At 60.1% G+C, this 25585-nt stretch overlaps 3 protein-coding genes across 12 annotated transcripts in view; 2 read left to right on the forward strand and 1 right to left on the reverse strand.

The window, feature by feature from the left end:
- The first annotated feature begins 1026 nt into the window (after positions 1–1026).
- Positions 1027–4672, forward strand: GGT6 (gamma-glutamyltransferase 6). 5 transcript variants are annotated; one of them, XM_055257913.2, is made up of 4 exons: positions 1027–1222; positions 1846–2048; positions 2146–2259; positions 2547–4672. In XM_055257913.2, the coding sequence occupies exons 1-4, from the start codon at positions 1083–1085 to the stop codon at positions 3587–3589; spliced, it is 1500 nt and encodes a 499-aa protein (XP_055113888.2). In that variant the 5' UTR covers positions 1027–1082; the 3' UTR covers positions 3590–4672. The 5 variants fall into 5 exon arrangements, with proteins under 5 accessions (XP_055113888.2, XP_055113889.2, XP_055113891.2 ...); XM_055257914.2 differs by having other exon boundaries at positions 2164–2259; XM_055257916.2 differs by having other exon boundaries at positions 2164–2259; positions 3137–4672.
- A 1365-nt stretch (positions 4673–6037) lies between these two features.
- MYBBP1A (MYB binding protein 1a) lies at positions 6038–23953 on the forward strand. Of its 4 annotated transcripts, none has more exons than XM_055257880.2 (27): positions 6185–6465; positions 6636–6731; positions 7302–7385; positions 7487–7561; positions 7663–7770; positions 8943–9118; positions 9277–9444; positions 9572–9689; positions 12404–12699; positions 13316–13426; positions 14109–14234; positions 14448–14615; positions 14695–14794; positions 16787–16883; positions 16968–17119; positions 17384–17470; positions 17554–17703; positions 17806–17976; positions 18452–18609; positions 19858–20110; positions 20279–20404; positions 20488–20556; positions 21125–21232; positions 21449–21550; positions 22539–22675; positions 22884–23449; positions 23882–23953. In XM_055257880.2, exons 1-26 carry the CDS (start codon positions 6268–6270, stop codon positions 23440–23442), a joined length of 3993 nt encoding a protein of 1330 aa, XP_055113855.1. In that variant the 5' UTR covers positions 6185–6267; the 3' UTR covers positions 23443–23449; positions 23882–23953. The 4 variants fall into 4 exon arrangements, with proteins under 4 accessions (XP_055113854.2, XP_055113855.1, XP_055113856.1 ...); XM_055257881.2 differs by having other exon boundaries at positions 22884–23412; XM_055257879.2 differs by having other exon boundaries at positions 6038–6465; positions 22884–23953.
- SPNS2 (SPNS lysolipid transporter 2, sphingosine-1-phosphate) overlaps positions 23822–25585 on the reverse strand; it is a 39892-nt gene continuing 38128 nt past the window's right edge. For all 3 annotated transcript variants that reach the window (XR_008653196.2, XR_010118313.1, XM_055257930.2), the window contains exon 13: positions 23822–25391. The gene's annotated coding sequence lies outside the window, so the exon portion shown is untranslated. The remainder of the gene's footprint in view (positions 25392–25585) is intronic.

Consider the following 25585-nt stretch of genomic DNA (forward strand, 5'->3'; position numbering starts at 1 on the left):
AGAAGGATTGCTTGAACCCAGGAGGTGGAAGTTGCAGTGAGCTGAGATTGCACCATTGCACTCCAGCCTGGGCAACAAGAACGAAAATTCTGTCAAGAAAGAAAGAAGAGAAAGAAGAGAAAGGAGAGAAAGGAAAGGAAAGAAAGGACATCTCCAGCATTCCAGAAGCCTCCTGGTCCCTCCTGCAGTCACTATCTGACTTCTAAGGGCAGACTGTTGTTGCCTGTTTGTGTACTTTGTGTAAATGAAAGCATATAGCGTGTGCTGTCTCCTGCCTGGCTGCTTTCCCTCGTCCTTATGCTTTTCAGACCTGTGTATATTATTGCATATAATTGTAGATCACTCATTCTCATTGCTGCAGAGTGGTCCATTGTGACTTACATCACTCATTCTAGCGATAATGGATGTTTGGGCACTTTCCAATTTGGGGCCGTTACAAACAGCACTGTTTTGCAACAGGTCCTTGATGGGAATCCCAGAAATGTTGGTTTCCAGGCTGTGGCGCTACCTTCTGGACAAGAGTCGCAAAACACGCACAGGGAGTTATGAACCAAGTTGCTCCCCAAAGAAACCCAGACCCAGAGTGGCCACAGGCTGAGCCTTGACCCCGGCCGGAGACCAGACACCCCTACGCCAGAACCTAGTCACGTGCCAACTCAAGCACGTAGGAGCTCTGACCCAAGCCGCCGTGTAACCGTAGCTCTAATTCAAGTCCACAGTCCCTAGAGTCCTGGGTAGGATCCACGGGCTACATCCCCCAAGGGGAGGAGCCCAGCAGGTGTCTGGGTATCAAGGTTGTGGCATTAAGGCTGAACTCCTCCTCGACCTCACTGAGCTGTGGCCCCTTACAGGCAGTCACACCGGGAACCCTGTCGCGAGAGCTCCTCGGGCCTTGGGTCCTAATGGGGCAGGCTCACATGCAGCCTCCTTGGCCCCGTGCCCTGCCCAGACCTGTTCTGGATTCCATCCCCACCCTTCCCCAAGGTCGCTGCCACCTCCCACCTGCCAGGCTTGGGCAGGGCCTCTGAGACACAGCCGGGAAGGCTGGCAGGCAGGAGGGCTGGGGCGAGCACTGGGGGGCCATGGAGCTGGCAGCAGAGCCCGTGGTCTATCAGAAGCTGCTGCCCTGGGAGCCAAGCTTGGAGTCGGAGGAGGAAGTGGAGGAGGAGGAGACACCGGAGGCTCTGGTTCCAAACCCCTGGAGGCACCAGGACTCTTCCAGGTAAGTAAGGGAGGGGTCTGGGCACCAGGCTCCCCAGGCTTGAGGTTGGCAAGTCCCTCTCTCTGGAGCCCCTCGGGGGGACCAGGCAACTCTCCGCTGGGTTTAGCTCCAGGCACTGTATGATCGATCTGGGGGAAAACCTAGGCCGTAGCCCTAGACTTGGCCTGACCCAATCAAAAGTCTGTGCATCTGGAGGGACATTTGTACCAAGCCAGCCTCTGTCCCATCTGCTGCTTTGTCAAAGGTCCCCAGCTCCCAAGTCCTGGTGCAGGAGGCACCTGCTGGGCAGGTTGGGGCCTGGCTACGCCTGGCTGGGCCTGCTCCCCAGCCCCTTCTCTCCTGCCTGCCACACCCCACTGGGCCTCCCTCCTGCCTGATTGGACTCTGCCCCTCCAATCTCCCCTCCAGGGACTCCCTCCCTAGCTAGGCTCAGTTTCCCCAAGTGCTTTCCCATCTCCATGTCTTTGCCCAAGCTGTGCCCGCTGCCAAGAAGCCCATTCTCCTTGGCTGACTTGTGCTCCTCTTGCTAAATCAAACCTTTTGGGAAACATTCCCTGGGGTCTCTTGGGGTCCTTGGGCATCCCTCTGTCCCAGCCCTGGCTCAGGACGCGCCCCCTCTGCAGGAACAAGGCTGGCGGGCTGCCCGGAACCTGGGCCCGTGTAGTGGCAGCCCTGCTGCTGCTGGCTGTTGGCTGCTCCCTGGCTGTCAGGCAGCTCCAGAATCAGGGCAGCCCGACAGGAAGCTTGGGCTCTGTGGCCCCTCCACCCGGCGGACACTCCCACAGCCCTGGCGTATACCACCATGGTGCCATCATCAGCCCTGCAGGTCAGTCAGTGCTGGGGGCGGCTTGGGGGAGGGGAGGGTCAGGGGTCACCGGCCCAGCCCCCCTCCTTGCTGCATGACAGTGCCTTCCTTGCTGCAGCCACATGCTCCCACCTAGGCCGAGAGCTGCTTGTTGCCGGGGGCAACGTCGTGGATGCTGGAGTTGGAGCTGCGTTGTGCCTGGCAGTGGTGCATCCTCATGCCACAGGGCTAGGTCAGTGACCCCTGACCCCAGACTGCGATCCCAACCCACAGCCTGATCAGTGACCCCGGAACTTAGGGAGTCAGTAGCCCTGACCTCAAGGCTGCTAAGCGAGCAGGACTTAGGGTTTGGGCGGCAGTCCCAACCCCAGGCTATGACCCTTGAGCCCAGTTCTGTGGAACCTTGACCTCGGGCCCGGTCAGTAACTCCTGATCCCAGGCTCAGTCAAGGGATCTTGACTGAAACAAGTCAGTGACCCTTGACCTGCGGCTGCTGAGTGACCCCTCTGTCTCCTGCAGGTGCCATGTTTTGGGGCCTCTTCCATGATAGCTCCTCAGGCAATTCCACGGCCCTGACATCAGGCCCAGCACAGACCCTGGCCCCCGGCCTGGGGCTGCCCACGGCTCTGCCCACCCTGCACCTGCTGCATGCACGCTTCGGCCGCCTGCCCTGGCCACGCCTGCTAGTGGGCCCCACCATCCTGGCTCAGGAGGGCTTCCTGGTGGACACACCCCTGGCAAGGGCTCTGGCGGCTCGGGGCACCGAAGGCCTCTGTCCACTACTTTGCCATGCTGATGGGACACCCCTGGGCGCTGGGGCCCGAGCCACCAACCCACAACTGGCAGCTGTGCTTCGCAGGGCAGCCCTTGCTCCCACCTCAGACCTTGCTGGGGATGCTCTACTGAGTCTGCTGGCGGGAGACCTGGGGGTGGAGGTGCCCTCGGCTGGGCCCAGGCCCACTTTGGAACCAGCACGGCAGCTACCTGTGCCCCAGGGCATCCTGTTCACCACCCCCAGTCCCTCAGCTGGCCCAGAACTGCTGGCACTGTTGGAGGCAGCCCTGCGCTCCGGGGCGCCCATCCTTGACCCCTGCCCACAATTCCTGCAGACTGCTGTGAGCCCCGAGAGCAGTGCCCTGGCCGCCGTGGACAGCAGCGGCTCCGTGCTCCTTCTCACCTCCTCTCTCAACTGCTCCTTTGGTTCTGCACACCTGTCCCCAAGCACTGGGGTTCTGCTCAGCAGCCTGGTGGCCAAGTCTACCACTAGTGCCTGGGCCTGCCCCCTCATCCTCCGTGGCAGCCCGGATGACACAGAGGCTGATGTGTTGGGGCTTGTGGCTTCAGGGACCCCTGATGTGGCCAGGGCCATGACTCACACCATACTCAGCCATCTGGTGGCAGGGCCCCCAACCCAGGCCCAGCACCAGCACCAGGGTCAGCAAGAACCAACAGAGCATCCCAGCACTTGTGGCCAAGGGACTCTGCTCCAGGTGGCAGCCCACGCAGAGCACGCCCATGTCTCCAGCGTCCCCCATGGCTGCTGCCCCTTCCAGGGGTTCTAACAGGATGGGGGTGGGTCTGGCAGAAGGCAGTTATCTGAAGCATGGGGGCAGGAACAGAGCAGACACAGCAGCAATGGAGTGTGCACCTGCAGGGTGTGGTGGCTCACACCTGTAATCTCAGCACTTTGGGTGGTCAAGGCAGGAAGACACCTTGAGGCCAGGAGTTTGACACCAGCCTAGACAACAAAGCAAGATCTCGTCTGAACTAAAAATTTAAAAATTTGCCAGGGGCGGTGGCACATGCCTGTTGTCCCAGCTGCTTGGGAGGCTGAGGCGGGAAGCTCGCTGGAGCTCAGGAGTTCAAGGCTGCAGAGAGCTAGGATCACACCACTGTACTCCAGCCTGGACAACAGAGTGAGACCCTGTCTTTAAAATAATAATAATAATAGCTGGATGTGGTGGCTCACGCCTGTAATCCCAGCACTTTGGGAGGCCAAGGCAGGTGGATCACCTGAGGCTAGGACTTCAAGACCAGTTTGGGCAACATGGCGAAACCCCGTCTCTACTAAAAATACAAAAAAGTTAGCCAGGCATGGTGGCGGGCACCTGTAATCCCAGCTACTCGGGAGGCTGAGGCAGGAGAATCACTTGAACCCGGGAGGTGGAGGTTGCAGTGAGCCGAGATCACACCATTGCAACCCCACCTGAGTAACAAGAGGGAAACCCTGTCTAAAAAAAAAAAAAAAAAAAAAAAGTGTGTATCTATTATATGCTCACTGCTGGCTCAGGCCCCAACCTCTGGCCTTTTCAGTTACCTAGACTGGAGTTCTGGCATCCAGAGCTAACACAATCATTCTCCAGATCACTCACACTGGATGGAATCTCTGGCTGTTTTATCAGCTAAGAACATCAGGGTAATAAGGAAAAAGCAATAGGGCCTGGGGCTAGCACTGAGTTCAGATCCAGCTTTGAGGACAGTGGAAAGAGTGCAGAGCCTCTCTGCCTAGGCCCTGGCCCCATGAAGCAGGACAGGCAGAGCCCAAGGTACTGTTGGCATCTCTGTCCTTCCCTTCAGGACACCCCTTACCTATCTTCGTCAACCAGACTTGGTACAAAATAAAGATCAAGTCTCCCGGAAACCAAGCACCATTCCTGCTTCTTGGTTAATTTTCCATCAGCTTTTGAAGCAACTGGAGTCAGGGCTCCCCTGATGGGCAGCACAGGTGACCAACAACCAGAGAGGGGAGAGCCTGGGTTGGTATCTTTCAGCTTCCCCCAGCTCCCCTCACCTCCTGCCTCCTGGGGCACCAGATGTGCAAGGTGAATGTTTTCATTTCACTTTCTAGAACAGACAGCAAAGCAGGGAAGCGGTTGAGAGGGTGAGAAGGTGCCCCAGGGGCTTGGGTACAAAGGAGTTGGAGTTGAGCGTGTGGAAATTCAAGGTGAAGGTTAGCCCTGACCTCCCCCAAGGGTTAGGTCCTCTCTGGACCACAGCCCTCTCTAAACAGCTTCTCAAACCAAGAAGCGAGGGTGACCAGTAGCAGTTCCCCTCCCCTGCCATTGTAAAAGGCTTCTCTGATTTAATAGACCATTTGATCCCACCACCTCCGCCTCCCAGTCCCAAGAAAATTCTTATCCGTAATGGCACCACAATGTACCCAGTTATTTTAGTCCCAAACCTGGCATCCCCCTCATTTCCTCTCCCCCGACATCCAACTCCATCACCCAGCCCACCTGCTCCACATCAGCCCAAATCGGACCTGTTCTCATTTTCCCTGGGTCCAGTCCACCACTGTCTCTAAATGGTCTTCCCGTGCTTCCACCTGCGCAGACCTACAGTCCGTCCCCCACGCAGCAGCCAGCATCATCTTGTTAAAATGTAAATCGGATCCAGGCCTGCCCCTGCATTAAACTCACCAGAGACTCCCATCACCCTGAGAATGAAATCCTAGCTCGGGGCCCCATGCAGCCTTGCTTCTCGCCAGCCTCAGCCCCTCCAGCCCTGGGCCTTTGTAGTTGCAAGGCTTAGGATTCGTCCCCTTAGATCCTTGCAGGAGTACGGGGGAGGGGGGCCCTTCTTGTCACTCAGCTCTCACCCCAAATGCCAGTTCCTCACAGAGGCCTTCCCTGACCAGCCCCTCAAGTCATTAGTGTAGACCCTATTGAATAGTAATTAGCCGTGATTTTAACGGGTGATGTATTCACGTTCCAGCATTTAAAAGGCTCCTTCTGACCCTTGCATTCCTAATTCTCTTTATAATTATGATCTTTTTTAATGCATTTGGCTCCGTGTTCCTCCACGACAGCAGCGGCTTTGTTCCAACCGCCTAGCACGGCACGCCAGCAGGGGCCCAATAACTGTTGAATGGCTCAATGTTCTGAGCGCAGGGGCCACTCTGGGACGAGGCGGATCGAAGTGCTACACCTCGGTTTGTTTCCGGGATGGGCCCTTAGAAATGCCCCCATGGGGCTCCAAAGGGGCAGATGCCACAGCGGCCAGGGCAGAGCGGGTGTGAGCAGAAGGCTGGGAAACACCGACGCCACTAGGGGAGGGACTTCCGCTCAGACCTAAGGCGGAAATGCCGCTTTCTTTGGCCCGGTCGCTCTTGGTTTCCCCCGCCCCTTCCGGTTCTTCCGCCTCCGAGCCGACACAAACCGGTGCGCATGCGCCGTGCCCTGACCTGGAAGCGGCTGGGGCCAGAGCACACGTGTTTCGTGTTTCGGTGAGTGTGGCGGAGATGGGGAGCCGGGACCCCGCCGAGCCGATGTCGCCTGGAGAGGCGACGCAGAGTGGCGCCCGGCCTGCCGACCGCCATGGCCTATTGAAGCACAGTCGCGAGTTCTTGGACTTCTTCTGGGACATTGCGAAGCCTGAGCAGGAGACGCGACTTGAGGCCACGGAGAAGCTGCTGGAGTATCTGCGCGGCAGGCCGAAGGTGGAGTGGCGGGGTCTGGGGCAGGGGCCGCGCATATCCCGGCAAAGAAGCGGCGGCGAGCCCAGGGATTTGGGACTGGGAGCACGTGGTCGCGAACCTGGATGCCAAAGTGCTTGGGGGCGTGCACCTTCTTGTCACTATTGAACACGAGGGTGTGCTTGGTTCCGCAGGGGTCCGAGATGAAATATGCCCTGAAGCGCCTAATCACGGGACTCGGGGTCGGGCGAGAAACAGCCCGGCCCTGCTACAGTTTGGCCCTGGCACAGGTGAGGTGGTGCTCCTGGCAGGGTCCCAGCCATCCAGGTCAAAATGGTGGGGTGTGAGGAGGGCAGCTGTAGTGTCTCAGCTGCGGCGGATGGGCAGCCCGAGAGAGAGGTCCGGAGTGGCAGAGCTGACTGGAGGCCAACCTGAGGGAGGCCTTCTCACATGAAGGTGGAGAGAGTGTGAGCAAGGCCTGGCCAGGTTTTCTGTTTGGTGCTTGGGTTGCCCGGCCTCTTAGGTACACTTGCTGGGAGCAGTGAGCGCTGGGTGGGCTCCCTTAGGCCTGCAGAGGCATTCAGCTGATTGGAGTAGACCACTCTCTGAGGAGCCTTGACGAGGGGAAGAGCAATAAAGACCCAGGCCTGCAGGATCAGCCTGAGGGGAGCTCAGACCAGGTGCGGCGAGAAGACCCAGTGGCTGAGCATTTCAGACTAGTAATCTAGGAGCCATAGAAGGTGGGACGAGGAACCTGAGGCTTCTTGGGAGAAGTTGAAGGGGGAAGGGAGGTTAAGGTTTGTGAAGATGTAGCTGGGCCACTCTCCTGAACCCTCCTCCTGCCACACAACTCCTGGCAGCTGTTACAGTCTTTTGAAGACCTCCCCTTGTGCAGCATCCTGCAGCAGATACAAGAAAAATATGACCTGCATCAGGTGAAGAAGGTGAGAGTGGGGCCAGGGAGGTCAGCGGCCCCAGGGGTGGGAGGCTTGGGGAATGGGGAGTCCCAGGGCCCCTCATGCCTGTGCCTGGAATCCTTTTCTAGGCGACGCTGAGACCTGCTCTTTTTGCAAACCTGTTTGGAGTGCTCGCCCTCTTTCAGTCAGGCCGGCTGGTGAAGGTAAGAGCTTTGGAAGGAGTAGGGGAATGTAGGCTGGCTTGGGATGGGTGGGGGACAGTAGTGTGCCCTGCTCATACCCTTTGTCCCTCTGTGGGGACCAGGACCAGGAGGCACTGATGAAGTCGGTGAAGCTGCTGCAGGCCCTGGCCCAGTACCAAAACCACTTGCAGGAGCAGCCCCGGAAGGCCCTGGTGGACGTCCTCTCTGAGGTATGAGCTCACCAGCTGTGCGGGCTCGGGCAACCCTTCCCGTTACAGAGACATCAGAGGGGCTTGGATGAGAATCTAGAACAGCACTGTTCCATAGAAATAGAAAGATGTATAATTTGTAAGCGTTTCAGAGACTTTGTCGAAAAGGTAAAAAGAAACAGGTGTCACTTAGTAACTTTACTTCATCTGGTATATCTAAAATATTTCAATCTGCATTGGTATAAAAAACTGTTGCGGTATTTTACACTCTTTTTGTCAGGTCGTCTCCAAAATCCAGTGTGTATTTTACACTTAGGCACATCCCTGTTCAGATTAGCCACCTTTCAAGTGCTCAGCAGCCCTGTGTGGCTGTGGCTACTGTATTGGGCAGTGCAGCTCTAGAACTGTGCCTGGCACGTGGCAAGTATGTAAAACATTTGCTATTGTTACCCTGGTCAAGGCTGGCCCCTTGTGGGCCTCCACTGCCTGACTTGGGCAGGTAGCACCTAGGCCTTTTTGCCACTGAAAAGAGAAAGGCAGGGGCTAGCAGGTCCCCAGGCCAGGGCTTACTGTGCAGTCTTGGCCTCAGAGCCTGAAGGACCTGAATTCGAATCCCAGCTCCCACCTAGGGCTCCTTGTGTATAAAATGAGCTAGTCCTCTGAAATACCAAAAAAAGGAATAATTAAAAGGGTAGCTCTGACCGGGTATGGTGGCTCACACCTGTAATCCCAGAACTTTGGGAGGCCGAGGTGGGCGGATCACTTGAGGTCAGGAGTTCAAGACCAGCCTGGCCAACATGGTGAAACCCCATCTCTACTAAAAATATAAAAATTAGCTGGGTATGATGGCGCTAACTTTTAATCCCAGCTGAGGCAGAGGCAGGAGAATTGCTTGAACCCGGGAGGTGGAGGTTGCAGTGAGCCAAGATCACACCACTGTACTCAGCCTGGGTGGCAAAGCGAGACTCTGTCTTAAAAAAAAAAAAAAAAGGGCAGGTACCTGCGGGGGCCAGTTAGCGTCAGTGGGATGCTTGTCAAAAACCTAGCTGCCTGGGAATTTGAGTTTTGTTAGCAAATGCCCTCTGATGACTCTGGTGCCTCACCAGGTGGCCCTGTGTCGGGAGCAGGTAGAACATGATCCACCAGGTTCACCCCGCAGAGGAAGCCACGATTTGTTCTCTCTCCATCCTTAGGTCTCAAAGGCCACATTACAGGAGATCCTGCCAGAGGTCCTCAAAGCTGACTTGAATATAATTCTCAGCTCCCCCGAACAGCTAGAGCTCTTCCTCCTGGCCCAGCAGAAGGTGCCCTCCAAGCTCAAGAAGCTGGTGGGATCCGTGAACCTATTCTCGGATGAGAATGTTCCCAGGTGTGATGGAGGTGGGCGGATTTGCTCTCTCTGGGGCCGAGGGACTGCATCTGGCCAGGCCCAGATTTGCCGTGTGGCCTGGGGGTGTCCCAGCTGCTCTTGGCACCCTGGCCCTTGCCCATGGGGCAAGTGTTCCCTGAGTCCCTTGCCCTCCGCAGGCTGGTGAACGTGCTGAAGATGGCCGCCTCCTCCGTGAAGAAGGACCGCCAGCTGCCCGCCATCGCTCTGGACCTGCTCCGCCTGGCGCTTAAGGAAGATAAGTTCCCACGGTTCTGGAAGGAGGTGGTGGAACAAGGGCTGCTGAAGATGCAGTTCTGGCCAGCCAGGTGCGGGCGACGCGTGTCCTTTCTCTGTCTTCTTCCCTGTCTGTGAAGTGGGGCAGGGCCACCAGTCCTGAGGTCCCCCCGAGGGGGACCAAGGGCTCTGACCAGGCTCTATCCCGCACCCCCTTAGCTACCTATGTTTCCGCCTGCTGGGCGCAGCCCTGCCCCTGCTGACCAAGGAGCAGCTGCAGCTGGTGATGCGGGGAGACGTGATCCGCCATTACGGGGAGCACGTGTGCACTGCTAAGGTGGGTAAAGCCCATGCAGCTCGACACTGCCAGAAAGGCTAGACACGGAGCTCTCCCTGCCAAGAAGGGGGGGAGCAGGGCACCTCGGGGGCTTGGCTAGAGCCATGGGTGTCCCCTTCTTCTGGGTGGTGAGCTGCCTGAACCCCTTCCCCTCAAACAGGTTTTATTTTATTTTATTTTTTTTTGAGTTGGAGTTTCACTCTTGTTGCCCAGGCTGGAGTGCAGTGGTGTGATCTGGGCTCACTGCCACCTCCGCCTCCCAGGTTCAAGCGATTCTCCTGCCTCAGCCTCCTGAGTAGCTGGGATTACAGGCCCCTGCCACCATGCCCAGCTAATTTTTGTATTTTTGGTAGAGACGGGGTTTTGCCATGTTGGCCAAGCTGGTCTCGAACTCATGACCTTAGGTGATCCACCCTCCTTGGCCTCCCAGAGTGTTGGGATTACAGACATGACTTTCCTCTGATACCATGGCTTTCCTCTGACAGTTTTGATAAGGTCAGGCCCTTCTGCCAGCAGGCCCCCTCGTGGGCATGGATAGCCAGCGGGCTGTTCAGACCTCCCTCCACCCCCACCCATGTTGCAGTGATGAGAACAGTCGTCATGACTGTGTTTGGGCACCAGTGAGCCTGGTGCCCAGTAAGTGCTGCTGGGTTTACTGTTCTCACCAGCTCGTTTTATCTTTGCAACAAGTTTTAGAGAGCTGTCATTCTGGGTGAGGGGGCAGACTTGAAGTATCAGGCAGTGGTGAAGAGCTTGGGTTGGACGGTGGTGCACACCTGTAGACCCTGTTACCCGGGAGGCTGAGGTGGGAGGATCCCTTGAACCCAGAATTTTGAGGCTGCGGTGAGCCATGATCGTGGCACTGCACTCCAGGGGCACAACTCAAAAAAATTAAAAGGAAAACAGCGTGGGCTGTGAAGCCAGACAATTACCCCATTGGGAGCCTCTGACCCTGAGAAGTTACTTCTAGGTGTTTTTGTGTCTGACTTTATTCACCTACGCAATGACAATATTGGCCAACTGCAAAGGGTTGCTAAAAATGCTAAGCTGCCGCACAAAAACGCGGAGCGTGGGTCCTGGCACTGAGTAAGCGCGTGAGAGGTGGTGGTTTTTGGTCCCGAAGATGGCACGGCTAGGAATTGGCAGAGTGGGCTTTGAACCCAGGTCAGTCTCACCTCTTAACTACCACCCTGCCCTGCGCTGAGCCATGAAAACAGGCCATCCCCGTCGAGCAAGGCGGAAAGAGGGGCTTTCTGGGGCCGGAGGTGCTGAAGCTGGGGCAGTCAGACCCACAGAAGCCTTGACGCCAGACAAAAACCCTGGGGTGACAGGGAACTGTTGCAAGTTGAGGCTCAGCTTAGCTGTGTACGACAGATTTCCGGGGCTCGGTTTAACCTGTAGTGGGCACAAGCCTGGTGGGCTGTTGCCTGCCTGCCCCCACTGGGCTGTTGGGTTGCTGCCCGCCTGCCCCCACTGGGCTGTTGGGTTGCTGCCCGCCTGCCCCCCTTGGGCTGTTGGGTTGTTGCCTGCCTGCCCCCACTGGGCTGTTGGCTTGTTGCCCACTGCCCCCCCCCCGGGCTGTTGGGTTGTTGCCCGCCTGCCCCCCCCCGGGCTGTTGGGTTGTTGCCCGCCTGCCCCCCCCCCCCGGGCTGTTGGGTTGTTGCCTGCCCCCCCCTGGGCTGTTGGGTTGTTGCCTGCCCCCCCCCCGGGCTGTTGGGTTGTTACCCGCCCCCCCTGGGCTGTTGGGTTGTTGCCTGCCCCCCCCCCCCGGGCTGTTGGGTTGTTGCCTGCCCTCCCCCCCGGGCTGTTGGGTTGTTGCCTGCCCCCCCCGGGCTGTTGGGTTGTTACCCGCCTGCCCCCCCTGGGCTGTTGGGTTGTTACCTGCCTGCCCCCCCTGGGCTGTTGGGTTGTTACCTGCCTGCCCCCCCCCGGGCTGTTGGGTTGTTACCTGCCCCCCCCCCAGGCTGTTGGGTTGTTACCTGCCTGTCCCCCCCGGGCTGTTGGGTTGTTACCTGCCTGCCCCCCCCGGGCTGTTGGGTTGTTACCCGCCTGCCCCCCCTGGGCTGTTGGGTTGTTGCCCGCCCCCCCCCGGGCTGTTGGGTTGTTGCCCGCCTCCCCCCGGGCTGTTGGGTTGTTGCCCGCCCCCCCCCGGGCTGTTGGGTTGTTGCCTGCCCCCCCCCCCGGGCTGTTGGGTTGTTGCCCGCCCCCCCCCCCGGGCTGTTGGGTTGTTGCCTGCCCCCCCCCCCGGGCTGTTGGGTTGTTACCTGCCCGCCCCCCCTGGGCTGTTGGGTTGTTACCTGCCCACCCCCCGGGCTGTTGGGTTGTTACCTGCCCCCCCCCCGGGCTGTTGGGTTGTTACCTGCCCCCCCCGGGCTGTTGGGTTGTTACCTGCCTGCCCCCCCTGGGCTGTTGGGTTGTTGCCCGCCTGCCCCCCCCCCCGGGCTGTTGGGTTGTTGCCCACCTGCCCCCCCCCGGGCTGTTGGGTTGTTGCCCGCCTGCCCCCGCTGGCTGTTGGGTTGTTACCTGCCTGCCCCCCCTGGGCTGTTGGGTTGTTGCCCGCCTGCCTCCCCGCCCCGGGCTGTTGGGTTGTTGCCCACCTGCCCCCCCCCCCCCCCCGGGCTGTTGGGTTGTTGCCCGCCTGCCCGCCCCCCCCGGGCTGTTGGGTTGTTGCCCCCCCGGGCTGGTGGGCTCAGCGCCATGCCTAACTCTTGCAGCTCCCAAAGCAGTTCAAGTTTGCTCCAGAGATGGACGATTACGTGGGTACCTTCCTAGAGGGGTGCCAGGATGACCCTGAGCGGCAGCTGGCCGTGCTAGTGGCTTTCTCATCCGTCACCAACCAAGGCCTCCCTGTCACGCCTACTTTCTGGCGGGTCGTGCGGTTCCTGAGCCCTCTGGCCCTGCAGGGCTATGTGGCCTGGCTGCGGGCCATGTTTCTCCAGCCAGACCTGGACTCCTTGGTTGACTTCAGCACCAACAACCAGAAGAAAGCCCAGGATTCATCGCTCCACGTGTGAGTGGACCTTGGGGGAGGACGCCTAATTTAGGAGTTAGCTTCCTAGGCCTGCAGAGCCCTGCGACCCGAGCCCGCCCTCCACAGCGTCCTGGCTCTAAACCATGAGAGGAGCGAGGGGGAAGAGCCTTAGCTCTCATATGATATGAGGCCTCAGTTTACTTGTGTGTCCCCACACTGGCAATTGGGATGGGGAGATCTTGGATTCCTGTCTCCGAGATCAGGCAAAGGAATGTCCTGTTTTTGCCAGTTCTTTTTTTTTTTTTTTTTTGAGACAGAGTCTCACTCTCTGTGGCCTAAGCTGGAATGCAGTGGCGTATGATCTCAGCTCACTGCAACTTCTGCCTCCCGGGTTCAAGCAATCACGCAATTCTCTGCCTCAGCCTCTCCAGTAGCTGGGACTACAGGCACCCGCCACCACACCCGGCTAATTTTTGTATTTTTAGTGGAGATGGGGGTTCACCGTGTTGGCCAGGCTGATCTCGAGCTCCTGACCTCAAGTGATTCGCCAGCCTTGGCCTCCCAAAGTGCTGGGATTACAGGTGCGAGCCACTGGGCCCAGCCTGTTTTTGCCAGTTCTAAGTGGCTCACATGACCTCGCCTCCTGCCCCGCTAGGCCTGAGCGAGCTGTGTTCCGGCTGAGGAAATGGATCATCTTTCGATTGGTGAGCATTGTGGACAGCCTGCACCTGGAGATGGAGGAGGCCTTGACTGAGCAGGTGGCCAGGTGCGAGCTGTGCTGGAGCCCCAGCTTCCCATGGGTGTGTGGCCAAGGAATGGGGCCCCTTAACTCGTCCTAGTTTGCATCCCCTGGAGCCAGAAGCTTTTGGGTTGAGTCATCAGTGGGGAGCAGGCACAAGGGGACTTGGGAATTCCTCAGGAACCTGTCAAGGGAAGGGGCCCAGGAGGCACCCCAGCTGCAGGGGCCTAAAAGGTTCAGGTGTGCTCTGCGCGCCCTGCAGGCAGCTTTTGCATGTGGGAGGTGTCAGGGAAGCCTTCTGCCCCACACCTGCCTCGTCTGTGCCAGTGCAGAGCCAGGTGCTCACGTCACCCTCAACATGCAGGGTTGCAAGAGGGGGCTGCCCCATGTTTGCAGGAGCAGTGATGTGACTCGGCCATGACTACACAGCCTCCCATCTGTTGGTTCCTTGGGAGGGGCACTGATTCTCTCCAGCTTGGGTTAAACCGCGTTCAGCTGGGGATCCAGACCAGAGAAACGGCCCCTTCCCCTCCTAGCCCAGCCCAGCCACCTCCAGCCTTGCCCGTCAGGCCCCCGAGGACTGTACCCAGAGCAGAAGGGCTCCTCCTCCTCCTGCTGCCCTTGTACCCTCGGTAGTGCCATCCAAGGAGGGGAGCCCGTAAAAACCAATGGCAGCGAATGGCGATGGCCGCTCTCCCGCCCTCCCCAGGTTTTGTTTGTTCCACTCGTTCTTTGTCACAAAGAAGCCCACATCCCAGATCCCCGAGACAAAGGAGCCATTCTCCTTCCCTTTGGAAAGCCAGGCCCGAGAGGCTGTCAGCAGTGCCTTCTTCAGGTGAGTCTTGGGCAGCCCAGGAGAGGTCCGAAGGTGGGAAGGCCTTGAGGGCGCCTGCTCCCTCCAGGTACCTTAAGTTGGGAATAATGGCAGAGGCCCCGGGAGTTCTAGTAGGTCCTGGAGAGGTGGGAGACCGAGCCCTGGGGAAGGCGGAGGGGGGTGGCTACATTCACTCGTCCGGTCTGGCGACCCCAAGCCCCACCCCTCGCCTAGTTTGCTGCAGACCCTCAGCACGCAGTTCAAGCAGGCACCGGACCAGACCCGGGGTGGGCAGCCCTGGACCTATCACCTGGTGCAGTTTGCAGACCTGCTGTTGAATCACAGCCACAACGTGACCACTGTGACACCCTTCAGTGAGCAGCAGCGCCAGGCCTGGGACCGGTGAGCACGTGGGATTTCCAGGGGGTGGGCAGGACGCTGACTGGCGCAGGGGCCTGGGAATCTGCCTGTCTCCCCGCAGGATGCTGCAGACTCTGAAGGAGCTGGAGGCCCACTCCTCAGAGGCCAGGGCTGCTGCCTTCCAGCACCTTCTGCTCCTCGTGGGCATCCACCTTCTCAAGGTACTGGGGCCTGGGAGGGAGGGGCCATGAGCCTGGAGTTCTGTGGCACAATGGGCCCTACCGAGAGGCCTTTAGGGCTGTGCAGGTTTCCTGGAGAGGCTCTGGGGGGGTTAAGTTGGGAGGTTTTTGAAGCCAACCTCGTCACAGGTGGGAACATCCCTCTGGCCACTTAGCGGCACCAGCTGGTGTCCTAGGCTTTCCATGCAGGGTCTCGTAATCCCCACAGCTTCGAGGCAGACACCCCCTCTCCATGTTTGACATGGAGAAACTGAGACTCAAAGTAGCTTGCACTGTACCGCCAGCTGTGGGAACACCTTCTGGCGACAGGCTCTCCCACTCGCTTCTTCCCATCAGGAAGCCCTGACCACATCCGAGGCCCAGTACCCTGATTTCTTTTGAGAGTTTTCTTCTCATGACATAGGAGGCTCTTATCGGGGCTGCTTCAGGTCTTATGTAGCCTGAGTAGGTGGGTCTCTCGCTTGCTCCCGTCTGGCCACTTGGCTGTGGTTGCCTTACTTGCCAGCTTTGGTTATTCTGAGCCCAGCATGTGGATGAGCTGTTTGGGGAAAGTTTGGCCACAATGCCCCTTCTGATTCTTGGCGTCAGGCCTTTGATAGCAGCAGAGCCCTGGTGATTCTAGGACACGTGGAGCCTGCCCCCAACCTGGGAATCTCCGAACTTGACTTGGACAGAGGAGGCTGCAGTTTGCTGTGTCAGAGCCTTAGATAAAAGTTGCAGCCCTGGCTGGGCGCGGGGCTCGTACCTGTAATCCCAGCACTTAGGGAGACCAAGGCGGGTGATCACGAGGTCAGGAGTTCAAGACCAGCCTGGCCAACACAGTGAAACCCCTTCTCTACTAAAATACAAAAATTAGCTGGGTGTGGTGGCAGGTGCCTGTAATCCCAGCTACTCAGGAGGGTGAGGCAGGAGAATTGCTTGAACCTGGGAGGCGGAGGTTGCAGTGAGCCAAGATGACACCACTGCACTCCAGCCTGGGCGACAGAGCAAGATTCTGTCTTAGAAAAAAAAAAATAAAAAGGCACAGCCCAGAGAAGGAGAGGGACCTGCTTGGGCACACCGCCTGGGAGCCGGAGAGCAATGACAAGGGCTTTGGGCTGCTTTGTCCCACCCTGGCCTAAACGTTCAAGCTGCCTACTGCATTATGAGGGAAAGTCTGCCTTTTAGATACCAAAGATCACACAGTTTTCAAGAGCTCCTGCACATACGCACACCACGCCAGCTCGCTGGGGTCTGGGGTTATCCCGTCAGATGAGTTCAATGTAATTAAATTAGTTAAAACTAAGGACTTGCAATTCTGTCTCATGCCAAGCATGGAGGGAATAATCTAGAATTATGAATTGGGGTCTGGGGCTTGCTAGCTTCTCTGGGACCCTGACCATCCTTGTCAGGCTCTGCCTCTCTTGAGTGTCAGAGGGGGAGTTGGACTCCTTGTCCCCTGCAGGCTTTTGGATCCTATAACTGTGTATTAGGTGTAAAAAAGCCCTCAGCCGGGCGCGGGGGCTCACGCCTGGAATCCCAGCACTTTGGGAGGCCAAGGGGGGTGGATCATGAGGTCAGGAGTTCAAGACCATCCTGGCCAACATGGTGAAACCCTGTCTCTACTCAAAATACAAAAATTAGCTGGGCATGGTGGTACACGCCTGTAATCCCAGCTACTTGGGAGGCTGAGGCAGGAGAATGGCTTGAACCCGGGAGGCAGAGGTGGTGGTGATCCGAGATCAGACCACTGCACTCCAGCCTGGGCAATAGAGCGAGACTCCATCTCAAAAAAAAAAAAAGCCCTCTTGGGGTGTCCTGGGGTCCAGCCGGGGTCTTCCATTCTGGATTGTGGGGGTGACTGGCCAGGCTAGGCCAGTGGCTGGGGTGTTGAAGGCTTCTGATACCACTGCTCCCATTTGGCCAGCCCCTCGCCTGGCTTAGAAGAGCTGGGGACAGGGCCTGGCCCCAATGTGTGTCCTTCCCTGCCCGCAGTCCCCTGCGGAGAGCTGTGACCTGCTGGGCGACATCCAGACCTGCATCAGGAAGAGCCTGGGAGAGAAGCCCCGCCGGAGCCGCACCAAGGCCATCGGTGGGTCCTTGGTCATGAGAGGGACTGGAGTGGCGCGGCGGGGCCAGCGGTCCCCTGTCCGGGCTCAACCCCTCCCTCTTGCAGACCCCCAGGAGCCGCCATGGGTAGAGGTGCTGGTGGAGGTCCTGCTGGCCCTGCTGGCCCAGCCCAGCCACCTCATGCGCCAGGTGGCCCGGAGCGTGTTTGGCCACATCTGCTCCCACCTGACCCCGCGTGCCCTGCAGCTAATTCTGGATGTGAGTTGGGACCTTTGGGAGTGGAATGTGGGCTGGGGCTCACTGAGCAGCGAGCTCCACTGGGGGTGCCGCTTCAGCCTCCAGCCTCCCCGCCGGGAGCCTGCGGCCGGTGGGAGGGGTCTCAACGAGGCCTTGGCCTGGCCTGGCCACCTCTCCTAGGCTCCGTTTTCTTCTGGGAAATGGAGGCCTTTGTCCAAGGCTGGGCGGGGCCTGGAGAGGAGGGCGGGGGCCGCAAATGGGTCACTGGCCGGCACCCCTCCCCAGGTGCTGAACCCTGAGACCAGTGAGGATGAGGATGACCGCGTGGTGGTGATGGACGATTCCGTTGAGCGGCGGCTGAAGGGTGCAGAGGTGCTGCCAGTGCGGGCCGGGCGGGGGCGGCGGGGAGTGGGACTATCAGGGAGGTGTGTGACGCGCCTGCCTCTACCACACAGGACAAGAGCGAGGACGGCGAGGACAACAGAAGCTCAGAGAGTGAAGAGGAAAGCGAGGGGGAGGAGAGCGAGGAGGAGGAGCGCGACGGGGACGTGGACCAGGGCTTCCGGGAGCAGCTGATGACCGTGTTGCAGGCCGGGAAGGCGCTGGTGAGTGGGGGGGTTGGGTGGGGGTGGCAGGGGAGGGCTCGGGTGTCCCCGTGTTGTGTGCCCGCCCGAGGCCAGGCTGACCGCTGGGCCTCTGTCCCCCAGGGTGGAGAGGACAGTGAGGACGAGGAGGAGCTGGGGGATGAGGCCATGATGGCCCTGGACCAGAGCCTCGCCAGCCTCTTTGCCGAGCAGAAGCTGCGTATCCAGGCCCGGCGAGACGAGAAGAACAAGCTGCAGAAGGAGAAGGCGCTGCGGCGCGACTTCCAGATCCGGGTGAGCCTGGGGGCATGCCGCACCCACCCCCGCCTCCGTGTGCACCCACCCCCATCTCCCTGTGCATCCACCCCCGCCTCCCTGTGCATCCACCCCCGCCTCCCTGTGCATCCACCCCCGCCTCCCTGTGCACCCACCCCCGTCTTGTGCACCCACCCCCGCCTCCCTGTGCACCCACCCCCGTCTCCCTGTGCACCCACCCCCGCCTCCCTGTGCATCCACCCCCGCCTCCCTGTGCATCCACCCCCGCCTCCCTGTGCATCCACCCCCGTCTCCCTGTGCACCCACCCCCGTCTCCCTGTGCACCCACCCCCGCCTCCCTGTGCATCCACCCCCGCCTCCCTGTGCATCCACCCCCGCCTCCCTGTGCATCCACCCCCGTCTCCCTGTGCATCCACCCCCGTCTCCCTGTGCATCCACCCCCGTCTCCCTGTGCATCCACCCCCGTGTTGCTGACCTGCCCTCCTGGTTGTAGGTGCTGGACCTGGTGGAAGTGCTAGTGACCAAGCAGCCCGAGAATGCCCTGGTCCTGGAGCTGCTGGAGCCGCTGCTGAGCATCATCCGGCGCAGCCTGCGCAGTAGTAGCTCCAAACAGGAGCAGGACCTTCTGCACAAGACGGCACGCATCTTCACGTGAGCACGGGGGTGCAGGGTGGGCAGGTGTGGCCAGCAGCCACCAGGCACAGGAGAGCCAGAGCTCTAGGCTTGCTGTCTGCACAGGAAGGAGAGAGCCAAGCTTCCAGCCTGGGCCCCTACCTCACAGGCTCACTGCTAAGCCCTGGAGGCACACTTCACTCAGTGACTCCCACAGTCCTTGCTTCATCTGCGTGTTCTCCCGACACAGGGCCAACGGTGCCCTGGAGCTGGGGTCCATCCCTGCCCTTGACAGTCTCGAGGGGGCTGTGCTGGGGTGGAGGGGGGACAGTGGGAGCACCTGTGGCAGGGGACACCCAACCCAGTCCTTGGAGGTGTAGCGTGCATGGGAGTTTGTCAGGCTGGGAGGCCTTGGGCAGGGCAGAAAGGGAGGAAGAGCATCCTGAGGGGAGCCGATCAGACATGCAGCTGGAAGGTCAGGCGAACAGCAAGGCCACAGGCCCCTGCACTCCTCGCAGGCCCTGACCCTAGCGGTGCTGGGGGCCACAGAGGCATTATCAGCAAGAGCATTGGCGTGGGGGAGGGTCTGAGTCTGGTTTCCCTTTTCAGAAATGGCTGGCAGCGCGGAGAAGGGTTTGGGAGGGGCTGTGCTAGAGGCAGGGGGCCGAGGAGGGAGGCAGTGGCAGGCATGGGAGAGACAGGCAGGCACCAGGTAGACCTGCCTTCAGCGCTCAGGTGCTGGGGAGGTGAAGGCCTGGGACCTGGGGTGCTGCGTGGATAGTCAGGAGGGGTGGGGAGTGTGACTGGTAGTGCATTCTTCACAACCCCAGGCCCGCCCAGGCCATGCCTTCTCAGGTAGTTCTGCCAGCATGCGTGGACAGTGTCGTTTGTTGAGCATCCTGCCTCTTGTCCCCATTGTGTCCCCGGCCCTGCAGGGCCACAGAGGGTTCTGAGCACATGAATCCTTGTCTCACTTTACAAAAGGCCTGGAGGCCACTGCCCCACGAGAGACAAGTGTGGACAGGAGGGGTGCCCCAGGCAGGTGGTTGGCCCTTGGTGCAACCTCCGCTCAGGGAGCTGTTCTGTTTTCCCCTGCAGTGCCCCTGTCACCCAAGCACTTTGAGCCCACACAGCTTCCAAGCAGCCTGCAGGCGGCCCTGGGCCTTCCTCTGTGGCCTGGGTCACCTCCGTCATCTTCTAAGTCTGTTTCCCCCGCTGTAAAGTGGGACTTGGGTTGGCTGTGTGTGGCGGAGCGGGGTGGACCAAGAATGTTCTCACCACCCACAGGCACCACCTGTGCCGTGCCCGGCGCTACTGCCACGATTTGGGTGAGCGCGCAGAGGCCCTGCACGCCCAGGTGGAGCGGTTGGTGCAGCAGGCTGGCCGCCAGCCCGACTCCCCCACCGCCCTCTACCACTTCAACGCTTCTCTCTACCTGCTCCGGGTCTTGAAGGGCAACACTGCCGAGGGCTGCGTGCATGAGACACAGGAGAAGCAGAAAGCCGGCACTGACCCCAGCCTCATGCCCATGGGCCCGCAGGTGAGCAGGGCCTGGCCCAGGAGCAGCCCCAGGTATTTCACAGCCAGGGAGTGGAGGCCGGGACTGCCCCAGGGCCCAACCCTCAGCCTTCTGAAGGTAGGCCAGGCTCTGCTCCCGTCCCAGGGACCCCTCTCCTGGCCTCACCCAGCTTGCTGTCCCCTGGCCTAGGCTGCCAGCTGCTTGGACTTGAACCTAGTGACCCGGGTGTACTCAACAGCACTGAGCTCCTTCCTGACCAAGCGCAACAGCCCCCTCACAGTTCCTATGTTCCTCAGCCTCTTCTCCCGGCACCCGGTGAGTTTTGGGGCCTTCCCTGCTTCCTCAGGGTCCCTGCTCAGCCCAGCCTGCACCTCACAGCCCTTGTCCCTCCCCACCAGGTGCTCTGTAAGAGCCTGCTCCCCATCCTGGTCCAGCATATCACAGGCCCGGTACGGCCCCATCATCAGGTAAGAGACTTCCCAGCTCCCAACCCAGGGCCTGTCTGAATTAACCCGCTTAACCCTCTTCTGACTGGATATTGTGAGGCCCCAGAGCACTGCCCTGGTGAGCACGGGCACAGCCGTCCCTGCCCCGCTGGCTTGGCTGTGGTACACTGTCTCTGAAGGGGGTGGCCGTGCCCTGGACCCTGCCACACAGTGAACACAGGAGCTGAGGGGGCAGGGCCGGCCTCACTGCTGCAGCCATTGCTGCCCATTTGGCCACACACAGGATGCCCCTGGTAGTGTCTGCTCCGGTGCCAGGGTTGTCGGGGGCAGGCTGGAGGAAGATGGCACTAAGCCAATAAGAGGCAGGAATTGTCCCAACCTGAGATCCCATCTCTATCCAGCTGGGAGGCCTTGGTGTCCCCACCTGCACACGAAGGCACAGGAGCAGGTGGTCACAGAGCCCAATGCAGCAGGCAGCCTCGCACGCTGCCCACAGCAGTGCCGGGCAGGCCCCCGAGCCCTCATGCATCCCTGAGCCGTGAGCACCGGATGTGCCAAGGCTCCTGCCACCCACCTTTGCCACCCACAGGCCTGCCTGCTGCTCCAGAAGAGCCTGTCCATGCGGGAGGTGAGGTCGTGCTTTGAGGAGCCGGAGTGGAAGCAGCTGATGGGCCAGGTCCTAGCAAAGGTCACCGAGGTAACAGCCGGGGGGCGCCCTTTGCCCACTCCCTCAGAATCAGTTCTCTGGGAGACCGATCTCTGGGAAAGAAGTGAGGATTGGAGCCTGAGTCCAGAGTTGGGGGAACTGGGGTTGTCCCAGGAGACAGTCCCTGCTTCTGGGCTTTAGTCCCGGCTGGGAAACAGAAAGGCGAGCGGCTCTCCGGGGTGCCTCAGCCTGGCCACCGTTCCCTAGAACCTGCACGTGCTGGGGGAGGCGCGGACCAAGGCGGAGCATCAGCAGGCACTGTCCTCTCTGGAGCTGCTCAACGCTCTCTTCAGGACCTGCAAACATGAGGTGAGGCGGGGCCCAGTCCGGGGTCGTGTTGGGGTTCCTCTTAGGGGCCTCGGGGCCTCCTGGGCAGCAGTGCCATGCCTGGGCTGGACTGCGGGGATGGGGGTCATGTGGGGAAACTTCTGAGTGCCTGGGCCAGGGCTCTGGGCTGTCATTTGGGCAGTTACCGAACCATGGATGGATGAGTGACTTGGGAAGGGACTGTGCCACCCTGACTTCCTCCTGCAGGGCGAGGTGAGAGGGGGTGGCACTGCCACATCCCGTGAGAAAGCCAAGAAGGGGATGGCAGGGCTGGAGATGTGGAAGGGTTGGAGAAGATTCAGGGTGAGCAGCCAGGTTTCCAGGCCTGGCGCAGGAGTGTGGGCAGCCATCAGTGCAGGGCCGGGAGGCAGCTGGAGGTGGCCATCTGGGTCCCCCGGTCTGGCCCAGAGGGCAGGGTTTGGGAATCTTCAGCATAGGTGCTAGTCAGCCCTTGTGGAGGGAGAGCTTGCCAAGGGGGTGCTGGCAGGCAGAGGCGGGGCCCGGGATGGGGCCTTACAAAACTGGCTGATAGGAAGCCAGGAGAGCAGCGCTCCTGGAAGCTAGCAGATTCCAACAATAACCCATTCAGGATGTGCAGGAAGGTGGCAGGGGTGGGTGGGGAAGGGCTTTGGCAGCCCCGCGGTGATGGAGTGATGGGGAGTGGCCCTCTTGGAGGTGGGTGGGCCAGGGCCACTGCTGGAGGGGAGGACACTGAGATAGGCCTTTGGCTATGGGAAGGAGGAGAACCAACACCTGGGGCGCGTGTTTCCTCCCTCGGTAAGAGACACGGATGACTCAACAGGCAGAAGGAGAGGCTGAGGCCGGGAGGGCGCAGGGGTTACTGGCGAGGCAGCAACAGGGCAAAGGTGGGAAGACTGGGAGCCCGGGAGAGGCCCTGCCTTCTGTGGCCCCGCCTTCTGTGGCCCCGCCTTCTGTGGCCCCCACAGCTCTGCCTTCCCACCCTCTGCAGAAGCTGACCTTGGACCTGACGGTGCTCCTGGGCGTGCTGCAGGGGCAACAGCAGAGCCTACAGCAGGGGGCACACTCCACCGGCTCCAGCCGCCTGCACGACCTCTACTGGCAGGCCATGAAAACCCTGGGAGTCCAGTAGGTTCTGGGAGGGGAATGCACACCTTGGGCGGGGGCTGGGAACACCTTCACGCTGTTGCACACACGCACTGAAGCGCATGCTCAGATGTGGGAGCTGTAGGACCCTGGGGCCTCACAGGACCCTCACAGGATCCAGGTGGAGGTGGTGGTCGCAGTGGCTGCTGCCCTCACTGGGCACCTTCTTACCTTGCTCACTTCCCTTCAGGCGCCCCAAGTTGGAGAAGGATGCCAAGGAGGTCCCCAGTGCCACCCAGAGCCCCATCAGCAATAAGCGGAAGAAAAAGGGATTCTTGCCGGAGACGAAGAAGCGCAAGAAACGCAAGTCAGAGGATGGCACGCCAGCGGAGGATGGCACACCTGCAGCCACCGGCGGGAGCCAGCCCCCCAGCATGGGCAGGAAGAAGAGGAACAGGACAAAGGCCAAGGTTCCGGCCCAGGCCCAGGCAAACGTGATGCCTTCCACCAAGAGTCCAGCCCCTGGCGCCCCCACCCTGAGCCCCAGCACCCCTGCCAAATTCCCAAAACTGCAGAAGAAAAACCAGAAGCCGCTCCAGGTGAATGGGGCTCCTGGATCCCCTGCGGAACCTGCAGGCCAAAAGCAGCATCAGAAGGCTCTTCCCAAAAAAGGGGTCTTGGGCAAATCACCCCTGTCTGCGCTGGCACGGAAAAAGGCAAGGCTGTCTTTGGTCATCAGGAGTCCCAGCCTGCTTCAGAGCGGGGCCAAGAAGAAGAAAGCGCAGCTGAGGAAGGCGGGGAAGCCCTGAGCCACAGGTACGGGCCGCCCCCAGCCCCTGCCTCCATCTGCCTGAGACTATTTTTTTTTTTACCATGATTTTAATACACAAGCTGCTTCTAAGGCGCTGGCTCTGCCCCTGGGGAGGATGCCTGTTGCCTCCTGCCTGGGCATCCTGCTCTGGCGAGCACAGCCTGAGCCATTCCTGCAGGGGTCCCAGGGTGCAGAGACCTCCCTGCCCCCAGTTCTGGGCTGGGACCTTGGCTCCAGGGCCATGTCCAGGGCTCTGGTGTTTGCCTGGGTGGGTGCAGGTTGACGCGCTGGCTGCAGGCTGGGTACAGGTGTGACCATCTCTCGTGCCTGCCACCCCCTTGCCCACAGGTTTTTTGCTGTGAGGGAGCCACCGGGGGTGATTTAAATAGGTTTATTTCTTCATTTACAAGACGAATATATTTGGCTTCTCTCTTAAGACTCTGAGATTCACAATCAGCAGCTCTAAAAAATAAAGGAGCAGTTTGGCTTCCGGAAGGAAGAGGAGGCAACACTCGGACCTGGTTCTTGTACAACAAGAAAACATCGCTGGGGTTCCGCTGAGGCTGAGGCTGGAGTGGGGGTGGAGGCTGGTCTTTGGAGGATACCACCCCCACCCCATCCTCGTCAGGCCCCCGGGGTACCCCAGAGCTTGGTGGGTGAGTATTCCACTAGCTTACACACCACTGAAGCCACAGCCAGCCAGTAACTAAGGGGCAAGAAGAGCATTGTCCAAGCTGGCTCTCGGGGTCTCCTGTTGGCCACAAGGGCACCCCCCCGCCAGCACCAGAACCACCTTGATTGCAGCAGAAGTGCAGGGAGTGGATGACGCAGGGGGCTAAGCTCCCCCAAAGCGGGTTGGGGCTGGTGTGAAGGTGGCAGCTGCATCCTGGTGTGTGCATGGATGGGAGGTGGGTGATCGAAGGCCTGGCCTCCGGGGTCACTTGGTGGAATGCCAGCAGCCAGTGTGTGGGTAGGGGCTGGCCTCTCCCGGGGGCCTCGGCCTCAGCTCTGGGGCAGGAAGCTTGTGGATAGCTGCTTCCTCCAGCAGCCGGAGCCCTGGCTACTGCCCCATGGCTTCTGGGAATGGTCTCCTGGGCCCTGCCCCTGGAAAAGGCTCAGCTCAGCCTCGGGGAAGGAGTGGGTTCCTGGCTTGGGGGGTGGTGGCAGGGAGAGGAGCCCTGCAGGGGTGGGCTGGTGTGCACCTCCTGGAGACCTTGAGCCTGGGGGCACAGGTGCTGCACAGCTGCAGCCAGGGCCTTCACCCCTGGTGATGCCAGCTTATCAGAACAGTCCCCATCTGGGACCTCCAGGCTGGGAGCCAACCCGAGATAGACAGTGTCCTCCAGGGAGTACCCAGTGACTTGGGTGCCCAGCTTCATTTGCCAGGTTCAGTCCGATACCCCCAAGGTCCGAGGCCCAGCTGAGCAGTGGTCTCTGCACACCAGGCCCTCGCGTGAGCTTCAAAGCCGGGACTGCCGCCCTGAGGCCTGGGCCACCTGCTCTCTGTATGGTCCAGGGTCTGTTGAGTCGTCAAAGCTGCAGATCGTGCTTTGCCCAGCAAGTTGTGGGGGAAAGTCCAGCGCCCTGGCCCTTCGTTCCAGGGAGGGCAGGGACTTGCCCAAGATCACATAAGCTGGTGGCAGGCCAGGCGCTCCCCGGACACCCACTTGGGGCTGTCTTCTTCCTTGGCCCCAGGGGCCCTGCAGCCCAAACCTAGGGCTGGGAATCTGTCCAACCGTGTGGCTCCAACACACACATCCTTCCAGGGTGACTGAGGACATGGCCTCCTCTTGATGCCAGGGCCACTCAGCAGGCCTGGGCCAGAGAGGGTGGGTGCCTAGCCGTGGATCACACAGAAAGCTTTGGGGCAGCCCAGCCGGTCCCGGATGCTGTAGGACACCTCCCAGACTAGGTGGGAGTGTGGGTTCTTCATTGTCCCAATGGCACCTGGGGAAAGGGGTGTCAGGTCAGAAGTGGGGCTTAGTGGGGCCCATACCAAGGCTGCCCTGCCTCCTTCCCTTTTCTTGCTGTTTGGAGACGCAAGCCTTCCCCTGGACTTGCGGCTGTGACCCTGGGTCTCGTGCTGCTGGGAAGCTATAGCTCCCAGAGGGAAGGGCCAAGGAGTCAGGCCCTGATACATC

Source organism: Symphalangus syndactylus, chromosome 20, assembly GCF_028878055.3.
Source record: "Symphalangus syndactylus isolate Jambi chromosome 20, NHGRI_mSymSyn1-v2.1_pri, whole genome shotgun sequence".
Taxonomy (NCBI): Eukaryota; Metazoa; Chordata; class Mammalia; order Primates; family Hylobatidae; genus Symphalangus; species Symphalangus syndactylus.